The following is a 15,895-nucleotide window of genomic DNA, read 5'->3' as shown; positions in this document are numbered from 1 at the left end:
AGCAAGTGGCAGATTTGAAAGGGGAAAAACACAGTCTGGGCCCTGGCCGAGGGCCAGGGCATCCTCCTGGGCCCACACTCCAGGCTCACACGCCGGAGGGGGCCGCCACCCGGCGACTGGAGTGGGCCCGGCCCGGGCACCGTGCAGGTAGGAAGCCTGGAGAGGCTGCGGGGCTTTCCACAGGCAGTGGGACAGGCCCTGGCCGTGAGGACCCTACGTTCTCCCTCTGTCCCCGACAGCCCCTGGATGTCTCTGGTGCCTGGGTGGGAATGTTCCCCGGGCGCCCATCTGCGCCAGCCTGTGGGGCAGGCACAGTGCCACCGTGGGCACTGGGTGCCAGCAGCAGCGCCCGTCTGTGACATGTGCGTGCTTGGGGAGGGAGGGCTCCCCCAGGAAGGACCCCCCTTCTCGCTCACCCCTCAGCTGTCTGCTGTTCCTTGAGCCCCCCTCCCTCCATGAGGAGCCCACTCTGTGGGTGCGCTCCAGGTGGGCTGGGCTGGACGGTGGGAGGGAGGGGGCTGGCTGCGGGCGGCAGAGCTGGCTCTGGGTGGATTGGAGTTGCTGCTGCGCAGAGAGCTGTAGCCTGCTGATGAACACACGCATCTCTGCTGCCTCCGCAGCTGCGGGAGCCGGGCGGGGACAGGCGCGGAAGGCCAGGGCAGCCATGCTCACCCTGCAGGGGCCCTGCGCCTGACTGCCCGCTCTCCTCTCGGCAGTGTCTGGAAAGCCTCCCGGAGACGAGGGTGGACGCGCGTGGGGGTGGGTGGAGATCTTTACCAGCTCTGCCGGCTGTTTACCCTGGTCGTGCTGAGGTCGGGGCCTCCTTCGCCCGGCATGGGCCGTCTCCATGGCAGCAAGAAGTCCAGCATCCCCTGGGGACCTAATTCCTTCCTTGCTTGCTTCTTCCCTTGGTCCATGCTCACTTTCCTTCTTAACCTGCTCGCCGCAGGACCCTCGCTGGACTGCTGGAGGCACTCACCTCCTGTGAGGACAGGGTTTGTTTACTCCCTCCCACCTTCCTAGGAGCACTGCGCTCCCCCCCTTAACCACGCGCACCTTTATCCTTGGCAGAAAATAGCCTGCTTCCAAACAGATTCACTCATTTCCCGAGGACAGAGAAGTCAACTTCACAAGCTGCCTCTCTCTCTCTCTCAAAATAAATGTATTTATTTAAAACACACTCAGGACTACTTGCTTATCAGAATAAGCGAAGTCACACGTAACAGAGGCCACTGGTCAGGCTTTTACACTTAGCACATAGAAATGATCCTCATCAACTTTGCACACATGTAGGTCACACACAGGTGCATATACACATAGGCTGCACACACAAACACATATACACAGGTGCACACACAGGTACACAAACATGCATGGGTGCACATACACAGGCACACATACATGCATGAGTGCACATACACGGGTACACACAGACACATACATACACAGGTACACACACATGCATGAGTGCACATACACGGGTACACACACAGGCATGCATACATACATGCGTACACACAGGCACACATACATGCATGGATGCACATACACAGGCACACATACATGCATGAGTGCACATACACAGGCATACATACATGTATGGTACACATGCACGGGCATACAAACATGCATGGTGCACATACACGGGCGTGCACACAGGCACACATACATGCATGGGTACACACACAGGCACACATACATACATGCATACACACAGACACACATACATGCATGGGTGCACATACACAGGTGCACACAGACACATACATACACAGGTACACACACATGCATGAGTGCACATACACGGGTACACACACAGGCATGCATACATACATGCGTACACACAGGCACACATACATGCATGGATGCACATACACAGGCACACATACATGCATGAGTGCACATACACAGGCATACATACATGTATGGTACACATGCACGGGCATACAAACATGCATGGTGCACATACACGGGCGTGCACACAGGCACACATACATGCATGGGTACACACACAGGCATGCATACATACATGCGTACACACAGGCACACATACATACATGGTGCACATACACGGGTACACGCAGGCACACATACATGCATGGGTACACATACACGGGCACGCACACAGGCATGGGTGCACATACATGGGCGTGCACACAGGCATGCATATATACATGGGTACACACAGGCACACATACATGCATGGGTGCACATACACGGGCGTGCACACAGGCACACATACATGCATGGTTACACATACACAGGTGCACACAGGCACACATACATGCATGGGTGCACATACACAGGTGCACACAGGCACACATACATGCATGGGTGCATGTACACGGACGTGCACACAGGCACGCATATATACATGGGTACACACAGGCACACATACATGCATGGGTGCACATACATGGGCATGCACACAGGCACGCATATATACATGGGTACACACAGGCACACATACATGCATGGGTGCACATACACAGGTGCACACAGGCACACATGCATACATGGGTACACACAGGCACACATACATGCATGGGTGCACATACACAGGTGCATACAGGCACACATACATACATGGTACACATAGGCATGCATACATGCATGAGTGCACATACACGCACATACATGGGCGTGCACACAGGCACACATACATGCATGGGTGCACACACAGGCATGCATGCATGCATGGTGCACATACATAGATGTGTACACAGTCACACATACATGCGTGGGTGCACATACACAGGTGCACACAGGCACGCATACATGCATGGGTGCACATACACAGACACACATGCATAAATGGGTGCACACACAGGCACGCATACATGCATGGGTGCACATACACAGGCGTGCACACAGGCACACGTACTACACAGGTGCACACACATGCGACCTCCAGAGCTCTCTGGGTGACTCACAGTCCATGTCACTCATCTTAGAGCACCTTTAATGGCCACCTCTCTGGCTAGGGCACCACTGGGGTTGTGGAGAAAGGGCGGACAGTGGCCGCTTTGTGTATCTGAGTTTCTAGATGGAGTTGAGGATGGGGGGGGGGAGGGGTGTGACCGGCGGGGCAGGCTGGGCATGCTCCTGGAGAAGAGCCACAGAGGGTCAGCCGGGGAGGGACACAGGACAATGGAGGCGGGGCTTTGTGGGCATGAGGAAGTGGAGCTCCTTTTTGGGGTACAGGTGGCTCCCTGCAGGGTGTCAGGAAGGAGAGCCTGGGGAGCCACACGCTGGGTGGCGTGACCCTTGCTCAGGGGCTTGGCTCCTCTCAGCACATTTCATTTTCTCTGTGCACCGTGGTGATTAGGACTTACACGCGACCTGAATTCAGGCCGAAAGCTCGGAGAGCATCCCCGGCCCTGACCCGCGAATGGTCAGGCTGGGAGTGCATGCCCACCGGAGCTGCCGATGGCAGTCTGCAGGCCCGGCTCTGCCCTCTGGGGTGGGGGCACCCCGGCCAGGGCATGGGGGCTGCTGGGGGCCAGGGCTGCACTCAGCCCTCCCGCCTTGGAAGGTGACAGTCACTTTTCCACACTGAGCTGAGCCAGGCCCTGCAAAGTGCTTTCGAAGTGCTTTTCTGATCCCTGCCGTCCCGAGCCCTGGGCCCTCTGTCTGTGGGAGCTGGGGTGACGGCACAGGTATTCGGCTTGTGGGTTAGGCCTTTCCCGGGAGCACTGGGGCGGCAGCCTCTTCTGTGTGACAGATGTGGTTCCCAGGGTCGTGTCTCCAGCAGTGAGGACCCTGGGTTGGACCTTGTCTCTCTTCCCTGGCTCTGAACTTGCCCTGTCCCCAGCAGAGACTGCGGGTAGGACGGGGGGACAGTCCCTGACCCCAAGTGTCATAGAGCCCAGTTGTCCATCCCAGCCCGAGTAGGAGCAGCTTCTGAGTGTGGCCGGGGGCCAGCCCTGCTCCTCACACCGCAGGTTTGAACTCTCAGAGCGTAGGGCCAATGGTGTAAAATGTGCAATTTGGGCTAGAGGTAGGGCTCCAGTAGCAGAGTGCTTACCTGGCAAGCATGAAGACCTGAGTTCAAAACCCAGGGCTAGCAAAACAAAATGCAGGGTAGAGTTCTGGGGCTTGTGGGCCACCCACTGTCTGATGCTCTGTCTTCAAATTACCTCCAAACCTACCCACCACCCCACAGCTGATCGCTCCCTCCGTCCCCCCACACCCGCATCCTTTGAGCATGCACCCATTCTGGACATTTTCTCCCCTTTTGAGGTCTCGGGGTGAGACTCCCCCACATTCTGAAGGTCACGCCACTGCGTGGGGTGATGTGTCCAGGTGGGCCCTTACTTGTTGCCTCTTTTATCGGAGGGTGTCACCCTGCGGCGGCCGTTCGTGTGTGGGTTTCTGTGTGGACAGTTTGTTTCTTCTCCATTTCTCTTAAACGTGGAGGAGTGCCTTGCTGGTGGTAGTTGGTTCTGTGTGTGACTCTGAGGGGCTGGCAGGCCGTGTGCCCAGTGCCCCACCGGTGTCCTGGGCGGCGGGCCTGCCCCCTGGGCTGTCCGGTGCTGAGTTCCCTTTCTGCTGTGGTTGTCAGGGCTGGCCTGCTGAGGGTGGATTCGCATTTCATGAAGACATCTTTTCCTGCACCGCCGTCTTTCTTGGAAACGGTCCAGTTATATCTTTTGCCCAACTCCTAATTGGGCCAAGATGATCGTCTTTTTATTCTGGATGCCACATCCTTATCAAATATGTGATTCTTTTCTGTTTTCTACCATGCTTTGGTTTTATTTTCACTGTACTGTTTCCTTTGATGATTAGAGTATAATTTTGTTGAAGTTTGTGCAGTTTATGTCTCCCTCCCTCTCTCTCTCTCTCTCTCTGTCTCTCTCTCTCTCTCTCCCCCCCCCCCCCCCTAGTTGAGCCACAGGGCCACTTCAAGCTTTTTCTGAATAGCTTATTGGAGATAAGAGTCTCAGGGACGTTCCTGCCCGGGGTTGGCTTCATAGTATGATCATCAGGTCTTAGCCTTCCGAGTAGCTAGGATTACAGGCGTGAGCCACTGGTGCCCGGCTTTGTGTTCTGTTGTTGTGTTTTTATATCCATCAAATCTGGACTTGTGCCCATTCAGTTTTAGGTCTTTTTCGAAGAGGTCCACCATTTCATTTCTCACAGGTCCTTGATCTCTTTTATTGGGAAATTCTCTGGTATTTAGCACTCACAGGAGGGTGAGAATCACTCACAGGCACTGTGGTAAGTTTTCACAAACTGGACACACCTGTGTAGTCGTACCAGATCAGGATAGAAGACTCCCTCAGCCCCTGGATGCCCCTCAAGGCCCCCCAGACAGTGCCCACCCGTCCAGCCACGTCGAGTCCTCACCCAACCCTGGCCAATCCATCCTCCTGCTTTGCGCCTGGCTCCGTTTGCTTAATAGGGAGTGAGTCTCCCTGAATTCTCCGTCTTGTCTGTCCGGAGCATCAGGACTGGGGGCAGGCGCGAGGGCAAGGCTCACTGTCCTCACAAACCCAGATGGTTGTTAAAGCGTTAGAGACAAGCCAGAGAGGCCCAGTTACGGTGGAATCAGGGGCGGCTCCCAGGAGGAGGTGGCTCTGGGACGAGAGGAGACCACTCAGGGCGTGGCTGGGAGAGGGAGGGCAGACGGTGAAGGAGCGGGTGTCTGGGTCCCCGGCCAACGGGGCTCAGGCCTCCACTCACCCCCCAGGAACCCCTATGCCCAAGCTGTGAGCGGGCCCCATTGATCAGTGGGTTCAACCCCTGCGTATGGAGCATCTCTGGCTCCGTGCTGACAGGGGCCAGAGAGAGGTGAGAGGCGAGGGGGCTGTGAAGGTGTCCCCGCTTCCGGGGCGGGGCACACCCGTTATCGCTCAGATGCAGGGAGCAAGTGCCACACTTCTGCCCATTTTAGGAAGGAGAGAAACTCTGGTCCTGCACCTCCATCGTTAGCCACAGCCCCCTCCCCACCTCACCCCTCCCAGGGAGCTGGTATGACTACCACCAAGAAATTAAAAAGGGATTTCTAAGATGGAAAATACTCCCTGAACTAAGCAAAGGTCAAAGAGATACAAAAAGAAAAGTCACTTTAAAAAAAAATGCCATCCCTCTGGTCTCTCTACATGGGGAGACTCTCCTGTAAGATTCTCCCTCCTCCTCCTCTCCCCTCCTCACTGCCTGCCCCTCCTCCTCCCCCAGGGGAAGGCTGAGGCCCTCCCTGCCTGCTGACCTGTCCACAGCCACGATGGGCCAGCTGCATATCTAGACCGGATGATGGGCCGGCACAGCTGGGCTCACCTGCCTTTCTACAGGGTTCCGGGAGGCCTGGGGGTGCTCACCAGCCCACAGAACCTTCCGTTCTGGGGGTTGCTGGGCCTCTGCCAGGTCCCCAAGCCTGCACTCAGGTGACAGCCCCCGGCAGGCCGGGCCCCTGCGTGCAGCCGTGAGCCCTCTGCTCTGCTTCCTTGCAGGCCGGGGAGAAGCACTACCACCCTTCCTGTGCGCTATGCGTCAGGTGCGGCCAGATGTTTGCGGAAGGCGAGGAGATGTACCTGCAAGGTAAAGGCCGCCACCGCCGCAGCCGGTCCACACCACGTGCTGGGCGTGACCTTGGCCAGGTGCCGCTGCCTGGGGGCTGTGGGGCGGGCGGGGTGGGGGAGGGACCACTGGGGCCACCTGGCCAAGGCCGAGTCTCTCTCCAAGAGTGGCGGGCAGCCTGAGATGACCAACGGGATGGGTAAGGCCCCAGGCGTGCCGGCAGAGCTCACAGGAAGACTGTGAGGTGTCCCTCGCTGCCTTGGCCGGGGCGCCCCTCCCAGGGGGCTCATATTCAGAGCTGTTTCTCACTCAGTGCTGTCCTGTGGCATGGACGAGGGTGCGTGCACCACAGCCAGGCAGCAGTAAGGGGGAGCTCTGCTTTCTGATGAAAGCTGGTTTCATGGGAACCCCCATCGTGAACAGTAACAAGGATGCAGATCGAGGGGGTGGAGACGTGGCTCACTGGGAGAGCGCCTGCCAGTGAGTGGAAGCAGCAGGTACCAAGTTCACATCCCCACCTCAGACCTAAAAGGTTCTGCCAGTGGGAGGTTGACTAGATGTGTTGACAGACGGCAAAAAGCACAGGAAATGGGAACTTTTACCTTTTTTTAAATTTTTGTGATGCGAGGGATTGAGCCAAGGGCCTCGCGCTTGTTAGGCAGGTGCTCTGCCACTCGAGCTGGGCCTCCAGCCTGTGGTTGTGTTGGTTATTGTCATGGTGGGGTCGTACCTTGCCTGGACTGGCCAGGGGAGGAGGGACAGAGGAGGAGGTGCGGAGTTTCCTGTCCCCTGAGGGGGGGAGCTGTGGGAGTGGGGGGCGGGCCGGGCTGGCAGGAAGAGCTGCGCTGGCAGAGGCGGCTGAGGTGGGGCTCGGCCTGCTCTCTGAGCAGGTGACTCTGAGCAACAGCTCAGGACCGGCGATGGGTGGGCTGTGGGCCAGGGGGCCAGGCCAGGAGGGGGTCACGTTGACACTGCCCCTGGTCAGCTGCAGCTTCCTTTGAGCGATTTTGACTCCTGGAGTCTGCAGGTGGCTGGCGGGCTGGGCTGGGCTGTGGAGGGGGAGCTCCCCGCGGTGAGGCCTGCGGCGTGGCGTCCACAGGCAGGGTGTCCCGGGGTGAGTCGTCCGCCTGGAGGGTGATCTCAGAGGACGGCCTCATTCCCCCGCCGCCGCCAGCTGTCCGCGGAGGGGATCCGTGGGCCTGGCCCACCGCGCCGCCGGCCCCTGTGAATGAGGCCAGTCAACACCAGGCACCATGGCAGGGAGCATGGGAGCTGGGAGACGTCGGCCGGCATCAGGGGCGACCTTGTCCTGGGGACAAAGATGTTCTTCATCCCCAGCCCCCGTCTCTGGCGGCACCCCGAGGATGCGGGGCCCTGCAGGGCTGCCTGGTGCAGAGCCAGGCCTGCCCCTCTCAGACCCGGGGTTTCCACGCCGTACATTGAGGCGGGGCCTGATTGCTGGGGCCTGAGCTGCGCCGGGGAGCCCTGGAGCCGGGGCCTCTGTGGGCCCGCCTTGCCGGACCGCCCTGAGGCCCGCGCCTGCGCTCCCTGGGTGCCAAGCCCCGTGAGGACGTCTTTGCAGGTACCTCCACTGCCATCAGAGCTCTGGCCGGCAGGGGCTCGGGGTCCCCCCCGTGGCATGTCCCCCGTGGGCTCCATCAACCTTTTCCACAGAGCCTCTGCTGATGAACCCAGGGAGGCCAGCTCCCTGGCCAGAACATGACCAGATGCCCCCTTCCTCTTGGGGTGACGGGAGGGGAGGAGGTGCAGGGAGAGTTGCAGGAACAGGCCTCTTGTTGACGGGTGAGGGCAGACATTGGGGGCTGCCCCACAGGCCCCGGAGGTGTCCTCATATTGGGGTCCGGAGGCCATGTGTCCACTGAAGGGGATCCTGAGGGGAGGCTTGGAAATAAACCTGGACCTGGGGGGGGGGGTCCGCCACATGGTGGGCTGTGTGCAGACCTCCGAGTGACATCCTGTGATGTCACACTAAGGGGGACTCGAGACTCTTGTCACCCGAAGCTGCAGGGTGACGTCACCCGTGCACCGTCCTGTGACAGGTGGCAGATGGCTGCAGCTTGCTTTTCTTTTTCTTTTTTCTTTTGTCAGTTGTGGGGCTTGAACTCTGGGCCTGGGTTCTGTCCCTGCGCTCTTCAGCTCAAGGCACACAGCACCACTTCTGGTTTTCTGGCAGTTCATTGGAGAGAAGAGTCTCATGGACTTTCCTGCCCGGGCTGGCTTTGAACCACAATCCTCAGATCTCAGCCTCCTTAGTAACTAGGATGACAGGCGTGAGCCACCAGCGCCCAGCAGCGGCAGCTTTCTTATTTGTACTTTTTCTTTTAGGCCACTGTAACTTCTAGTTAAGGAACAGATCTATTATCTTTATAATCATAAAAAATTTAGAAACCATAACCATGTTGCCCACACACAGGCACACACAGGCACAGGTATGCACTCACAGACACACATACATGCATGCACACACAGGCACAGGTATGCACACACAGACACACACATGCATGCACACACAGGCACAGGTATGCACACACAGACACACACATGCATGCACACACAGGCACATGCATGCACACACAGGCACACACATGCATGCACACACAGACACACACACGCATGCACACACAGGCACAGGTATGCACACACAGACACGCATGCATGCACATGCAGGCACAGGTGTGTACTCACAGACACACATGCATACATGCATACACAGACACAGGTATGCACACACACATGCATGCATGCACACAAGGCACTGGTATACACACAGACACACACATGCATGCATACCGGCACAGGTATGCACACAAGGTACACACGCATGTGTGCACACACACATCCCTGAGCAGGCAGTGAGGAGAGGCCCCTCCCAGGTGCCCTGCTCTGTGGTGGAGGGGAGGGGCAGGGGCAGTAGGGGTAGGGGTGTAGGTGCTGGGGTTGGCCTGCCCCAACCCCGCCCTGCACACACACAGAAAGTAGGGACATCGTGCCTACATCATGTGCACACCGCTCACAGAATGCCTTCATGCCCTTGGTTTTGGGGAGAGATCCGGGGACTTGGAGTGGGTGGGGGCTGAGTTAGGAAACGGCAGACACCCAGGACGTGGGCACTCGGAGCCTGGTGGTCCTGCTGTGGATGGTGGCTGTGATGGTGGGGCAGTGCTGATGGGGGAGGAAGGCGAGGCACAGGAAGCCTCCAGTGCTGAGCAGGTTGGGGACAGGGTCGGCCCAGTGCTGCAGCCTCACGCCCGCTTCCGCTTCACACGCTGTGGACTAGACCAGTGCCCAGCCGAGAGGCCGGACACCGCAGCCCTCCTCCTGAGGCAGGGCCACCCTGGCTGTTGCCCCAGTGTCCCCATAGTTGGGCCATGGCTGCCCTCCGCACAGCAGCTGATGCCTGCCCCACGGCCCTTCTTCATAGCTACCATGAGCCCAAAGCCCTCTGAAGATCCCTCCGTCCGCCCTGGCAGGGGCTCCAGGCAGCCCCCTCTGTCTGCCCCAGGAAGGGCCCGGCGTGCACCCTGGGCCCGCAGCTCCTTCCTCTGGCTTTGCACACAGGCCCAAAGGGTGGGAACACAGCTCTAAGCCCTTCCTCCTGGATGTGTCCACAGGTTCCTCCATCTGGCACCCGGCCTGCCGGCAGGCAGCCAGGACTGAAGACAAAAGCAAGGTGGGTGCTCCTTCCCTTCACCGTGCCCGCCCCGCGGCTGTCACGGCACGCAGAGGGGCTGCCGGCTGCCGCCGCCCATGGCAGAAACGCCAGGCAGGGGAGGGCGGAGGGTGTGAGCAGGGGTGGGGGAGCAATGATGTGGGTCTCACACAAAGTACCCAGGGGGCTCGCGCACAGGCCCCTCAGCCTCATCCACTCAGCGGGTATAACACCTGTCAGTGTGGGGGCAGCGGTCAGTGCTGGGGACAGCGGTCAGTGCTGGGGGCAGCGGTCAGTGCTGGAGCAATGGTCAGTGCTGGGGGCAGCGGTCAGTACTGGGGACAGCGGTCAGTGCTGGGGGCAGCGGTCAGTGCTGGGGGGCAGCGGTCAGTGCTGGGGACAGCGGTCAGTGCTGGGGGCAGCGGTCAGTGCTGGGGGGCAGCGGTCAGTGCTGCGGACAGCGGTCAGTGCTGGGGGAAGTGTTCAGTGCTGGGGCGGCAGTCAGTGCTGGTGGGCAGTGGTCAGTGCTGGGGGCAGCGGTCAGTGCTGGGGACAGCGGTCAGTGCTGCGGACAGCGGTCAGTGCTGGGGGCAGCGGTCAGTGCTGGGGACAGCGGTCAGTGCTGGGGGCAGCTGTCAGTGCTGGGGACAGCGGTCAGTGCTGGGGGCAGCGGTCAGTGCTGGGACAGCGGTCAGTGCTGGGGACAGCGGTCAGTGCTGGGGGCAGCGGTCAGTGCTGGGGGCAGCGGTCAGTGCTGGGGGACAGCGGTCAGTGCTGGGGGCAGCGGTCAGTGCTGCAGACAGCGGTCAGTGCTGGGGACAGTGGTCAGTGCTGGGGGCAGCGGTCAGTGCTGGGGACAGCTGTCAGTGCTGGGGGCAGCGGTCAGTGCTGGGGGGTAGCTGTCAGTGCTGGGGACAGTGGTCAGTACTGGGGGGCAGCGGTCAGTGCTGGGGTGGCAGTCAGTGCTGGGGACAGCGATCAGTGTTGGGGCAGAAGTCAGCACTGGGGACAGCGGTCAGCACTGGGGGACAGTGGTCAGTGCTGGGGACAGTGGTCAGTGCTGGGGGCAGCGGTCAGTGCTGGGGGCAGCGGTCAGTGCTGGGGCGGCAGTCAGTGTTGGGGCAGGGGACAGCGATCAGTGTTGGGGCAGAGGTCAGCACTGGGGACAGCCGTCAGCACTGGGGGCAGCAGTGACATTGGAGGTCCCCGGGACCACCCTCCCTCAGCCTCCACTGCTGGTGTGAGGCCACCACAGTTGGACGGCAGGTTGGACAGGTCTCGAGCGCTGCAGCACTGGCCAACAAGGTGCTTCTCCTTAACTGGACAGAGGCTCAGGGGAAGGGGAAGGGCGGGGGCGGGGGGGATCCCCAGGACAGCTGTAGAGAAGGAAGAAGAGAAGGATGAAAGAAGTGAGAGGAAGATGAGGAGAAAGAAGATGAGGAAGAGGAGGGGAAGGAGCAGGAAGAGGAAGAGGAGAGAAACAGGAGGAGAGGCAGAAAGAGGAGAAGAGGTCAGCCAACCAGAGGGACCGTAAGACAGGCAGGCCTCGGTGAGAGGCCTCTGGGCTGTGAGCTCCTCGGCAGCCGCAGCAGGCTGTGAGACCGAAGGGCAGCGCCGTGGACAGCCTCCTTCTGCCTCTCGGAATCTCAGCGCCGTCATGTCGTCTTATTAGGTTTTCCACTTGTGTTTTCCACAGCCAGGAGGCCAGAAGGCAGCCAGGCATTGTGAATTTCTTTTTGTTGGTTGTAGGGCTTGAACTCTGGGCCTGGGCGCTGTCCCTCAGTTCTTCAGCTCAAGGCGAGCGCTCTACCACTTGAGCCACAGCGCCACTTCCTGTTTTCTGGTGGTTCACTGGAGATCAGAGTCTCATGGCTGGCTTTGAACTCAGATCTCAGCCTCCTGAGTAGCTAGGATGACAGGCGTGAGCCACTGGTGCCCAGCTACATTGTGAATTTTGCCTCATCTCCCATGGCTGAACTGGGCTATGATCCGTTCTACGCCCTTCACCGGGGCCCTGCCCTGGGCACTGAGAAGAGGCTGGGGCCTGACCCCATGCCGGGGCCGCTGAAGGAGCTAAGGCAAAAGTACATGGAGGGCCTCCAGGAAGGAGCTTCAGGGACCCAGGCCTGGGCTTAAAGCCGGGACAGGACAAGGCCATGGGAAGGGAGGTGCTGCGGGAGGCTGGGAGGCAAGGGCAGTCCTGGGGGATGGCTGGGCACACAGGGATTTCCACCTGGCCCCGAGGATGTGGGGGGTGGGGTGGGGGCCCTGGACAGGGGCGACAGGCCTCTGAGACCACCCAGGAACTCTGACCCCAGGGATGTGCACGGGGCTTAGTGTGCGTGTCAGAGCTCCAGGCCCAGCCAAGCAGGTAGAGCCAGCTTGGGCATTGGGGTCCAGCCCTGCCTCCTCCTGGCAGCTGCGGGACCTGGAGCAAGTTGCCTCAGCCCTCCACCATCCTGAGGATGACCGGGCACCAGAGTCGGTGCTGCTCCCGTGTGGCCTTTCTGAGAGCCAGGCACCCACACCTCGGGGCCGCCCAGCCCCAGCCTGCGCTGTCAGGGTGGGGTCCAGGCTGAGCCTGGTCCTCGGGGAGCAGCCGGGTGCTGGACTCCCCTTGGAAGCTACAGGTCAGGAAGTCAGAGCGGCTCCAGCCTCCTCACCCCAACTCCACCTCCCTTCCCTCACTGACCACGAAGTGGGCCCTGCAGCCCCGCACCCCACGAAGCTGGGAGCTGACTCAGAGAAGTGTCCCCTGTGGTCACCGCTGCTCAGAGCAGCCAGGCCTGAGCCCCTGAGCTGATGGGGTCGGAGGAGCGGCCGTGTGGAGCATGCGAGTGAAGACCCGTTCCTCCTCTCTCCCTTCTAGATGCAGACCCCAATCTCCAGTCAGGCCTGCCCGGGGGCCACGCCCTGGGCCCTACAGGTTTGTGCCTCCCCTGCCAAGTGTGGCTACATCTGGTCCTCGTGTCCACCCGCCCCTGCTAGAGTCCTGCTGGGCGGAGGCTCCAGACACAGCCCCGCTCAGCTCCTGGCTGCGGGACACCGGCCCACAGGCTGGGGCTGTGGACGGCAGAGCTGGACTCTCACAGGCTGCAGGCTGAGACCCAGGGCCACCAGGCTGGGTCCCCCAGGCCGGCCTTGGTGTAGATAGCCTCCCCCGTGTCCTGTGTGCGTCTGCGTCCTGGCCTCCCCTTAGGAAGACACGGACACTGGAGGAAGGCCTCCCGCAGGCCCTGTCTTGTGTGAAGGCCTGTGGAGACCCTGTCTCCGCAGTCATGCCGGAGGTCCTGGGGCCTCAACCTAGGAATAAAGGGATCCCAACTCAGCCACTCGGACCTGGCACGGCTGCAGGCCGGGGACCCCAAGCTGGAGGGAATCGCCGGGGGGAGCGGAAGGGGGCTGGTGAGGGAGGGGAGGGCCGTGAGGCACAGTGGAGGACACGGGCCACTGAAGGGCTCCGGGTTCGCGGCTGCCCCCGTGGAGTGTCCTTATATCGCAGGAAGCAAGGGAACCAGGCAGGTGCGTGGCCCTGGGTGCAGCTGGGCCGGGATGAAGGCCCGCCCTGCCCTGGGGGGAGGGACAGCGGGTATATATACAGCGGGTATATATACAGCTCCTAGGGGAGCTCAGGAGGAGCGTGTGGGCCTGTGGCGGGGGAGAGGGTCGGGAACCGCTGCGGGGCAGACAGTAAGGGCACTTGAGGAGGGGCCTAGGCCGCCCCCAGGCTGCAGCACAGAGGCCAGGACCAGGCTGGAGCAGGACTGTGGAGGTGTCCAGTGCCAGAGGGCCGAGACCAGGCGTGTGGGGACTGGAGCAGCCATTCCTGGCTGTGGGCAGTGTGGGGACCTCAGGTTGAGGTCTGGAGGTGAGCTGCGCTTGAGCCTCTGCAGTAGGACAGGGCAGGGTGCCCGTCTGTCCAGCTAGAAGAGACAGGGTGTCCGTCCAGCTAGAAGAGGCAGGGTGCCCTGTCCATCCAGATAGAAGAGGCAGGGTGCCCTGTCCGTCCAGCTAGAAGAGGCAGGGTGCCCGTCCGTCCAGCTAGAAGAGGCAGGGTGCCCTGTCCGTCCAGCTAGAAGAGGCAGGGTGCCCTGTCTGTCCAGCCAGTGGGGGCCAGGTGCCTCTTTCCTAGAAACATACCATCCCGGTGCTGCCATCTGGCCCTGGCACTGCCCTTTGTCCATCACTGTGTTGCCCGCCGTGCTGTCTGGGTGTAGTTTCCTGACCTTCCTCCAAGCCTGTGTGTCTATCCTGAGAATAAACAGGTAGAACCACTCTAGCTGGCATTTCTGCTGGAGCGTGGTAGTTGCTTCTGGACGGTTTCTAATGCTGAGACTCTGCTCAGTCTCCACCCTCTGTTCCAGGAGACCAGGACTTCCTCGGAGAGCGTCATCTCCGCGCCTGCCTCCAGCACCTCGGGGTCCCCGAGCCGCGTGATCTATGTGAGTGGGCGCAGGGGGAGGGGACACTGTGGGGGGGGACACTGAGCTAGGGCCACCGAGGACGGGCAGAGGAATGGGCGGACAGCAAAGGGGATTCAAACCCGGGGAAGATGGATGCCTGCCTGACCTGGGCTTCCCCTCCCAGCCATCCAGCCACCCATGAGAGTCCAGCGCAGGCTGTCACCCACAGCCACAGCGGGGCAGACCAGCCAGAGAAGCCCAGCACAGCTCTGTGTGGATGCAGGGTGGGGGAGGAGGGGGAGGGCAGCATCCTCGTGAGCAGAGAGCGTCTCCCATGGGGGAGATGTGTGTGTCTGTGTGTGTCTGTATATACGTGTGTGCATGCATGTGCATGCGTGTGCCCACAACACAGATCTGTAGCTATGGGGTAATGCAGGAGGAGACTGGGGGTTGATGGCAGAGCCGGGAGCCGGGAGCCGGGAGCCAGGCTGGCCAGGTGGGCGTCACCTGAGAAATATAGAGACTCAGTCCAGCACATGAGAAATGCAAAGATGCACTCGGTCCCTGGCTGATTCAGGGGTGTGAGGAAGCACTTTGTGGGCCAGGGCAGGCCAGCGTGGACCAGTGTGGGACAGCTGTGGGTCCACAAACCCTGAAGTCATGCCCTGGTTCTCAAATGCCAGGAATCTTGCTGTTGCGTTTTATGTGTTCAAAAGTTCTGAGTGAGGGGCTGGGAAGGTGGCTCAGTGGTAGAGCGCTTGCCTTGCATGCCTGACGCCCTGGGTTCGATTCCTCAGCACCACATAAGCAAAAAGAAAAAATCCGGAAGTGGTGCTGTGGCTCAAGTGGTAGAGCGCTAGCCTTGAGCTAAAGAGCTGAGGGACAGTGCCCAGGCCCAGAGTTCAGGCCCCACGACCGGACCTAAAAGAAAAATAAAATAAGTTCTGAGTGTCCAAGTGTAAGTTTTCTACGAGTCCTGGTATACAAGCAAGTGTGCTAATGTGTGTGGGGGCATATGTAAGTATGCATGTGTGCACTGGGTGTGTGTCCATGTATTGCGCACCTGTGTGTGTGTGTGTGTGTGTGTGTGTGTTTATACTACCGATTGAGTCTCACCATCTGCAGGCTCTGAACTGACAAATTACAAGTGTGACCTCTGACCCTGGCCTCTGACTGAGAAGCCACTTTCTCCTCGTAATTCATAGAGAAGGAAACTCATGCAAGACCAGTGTTCAAAGCCTGCCTTGGCGGCCGGCTGCAGATCTGAGTCCCAGCCTCGTCCCCGGGTGGGCTGGGCGCACTC

General features: G+C 60.1%; 1 protein-coding gene across 1 annotated transcript in view; it reads left to right on the top strand.

Annotated features, from left to right (window-relative positions):
• The window catches only part of Ablim2 (actin binding LIM protein family member 2), a 98,621-nt gene that overhangs the window by 42,466 nt on the left and 40,260 nt on the right, over positions 1–15,895 (top strand). The window contains exons 7-10 of the mRNA XM_042672697.1: positions 6,453–6,540; positions 10,152–10,210; positions 13,059–13,115; positions 14,554–14,631. Of these exons, the coding sequence (XP_042528631.1) occupies positions 6,453–6,540; positions 10,152–10,210; positions 13,059–13,115; positions 14,554–14,631 (282 nt within the window). The remainder of the gene's footprint in view (positions 1–6,452; positions 6,541–10,151; positions 10,211–13,058; positions 13,116–14,553; positions 14,632–15,895) is intronic.

Source organism: Dipodomys spectabilis, unplaced genomic scaffold, assembly GCF_019054845.1.
Source record: "Dipodomys spectabilis isolate Male_0828 unplaced genomic scaffold, ASM1905484v1 ptg000760l, whole genome shotgun sequence".
Taxonomy (NCBI): domain Eukaryota; kingdom Metazoa; phylum Chordata; class Mammalia; order Rodentia; family Heteromyidae; genus Dipodomys; species Dipodomys spectabilis.
The sequence above is the reverse complement of the archived record's forward strand: the minus strand, read 5'-3'. Positions and strand labels throughout refer to the sequence as shown.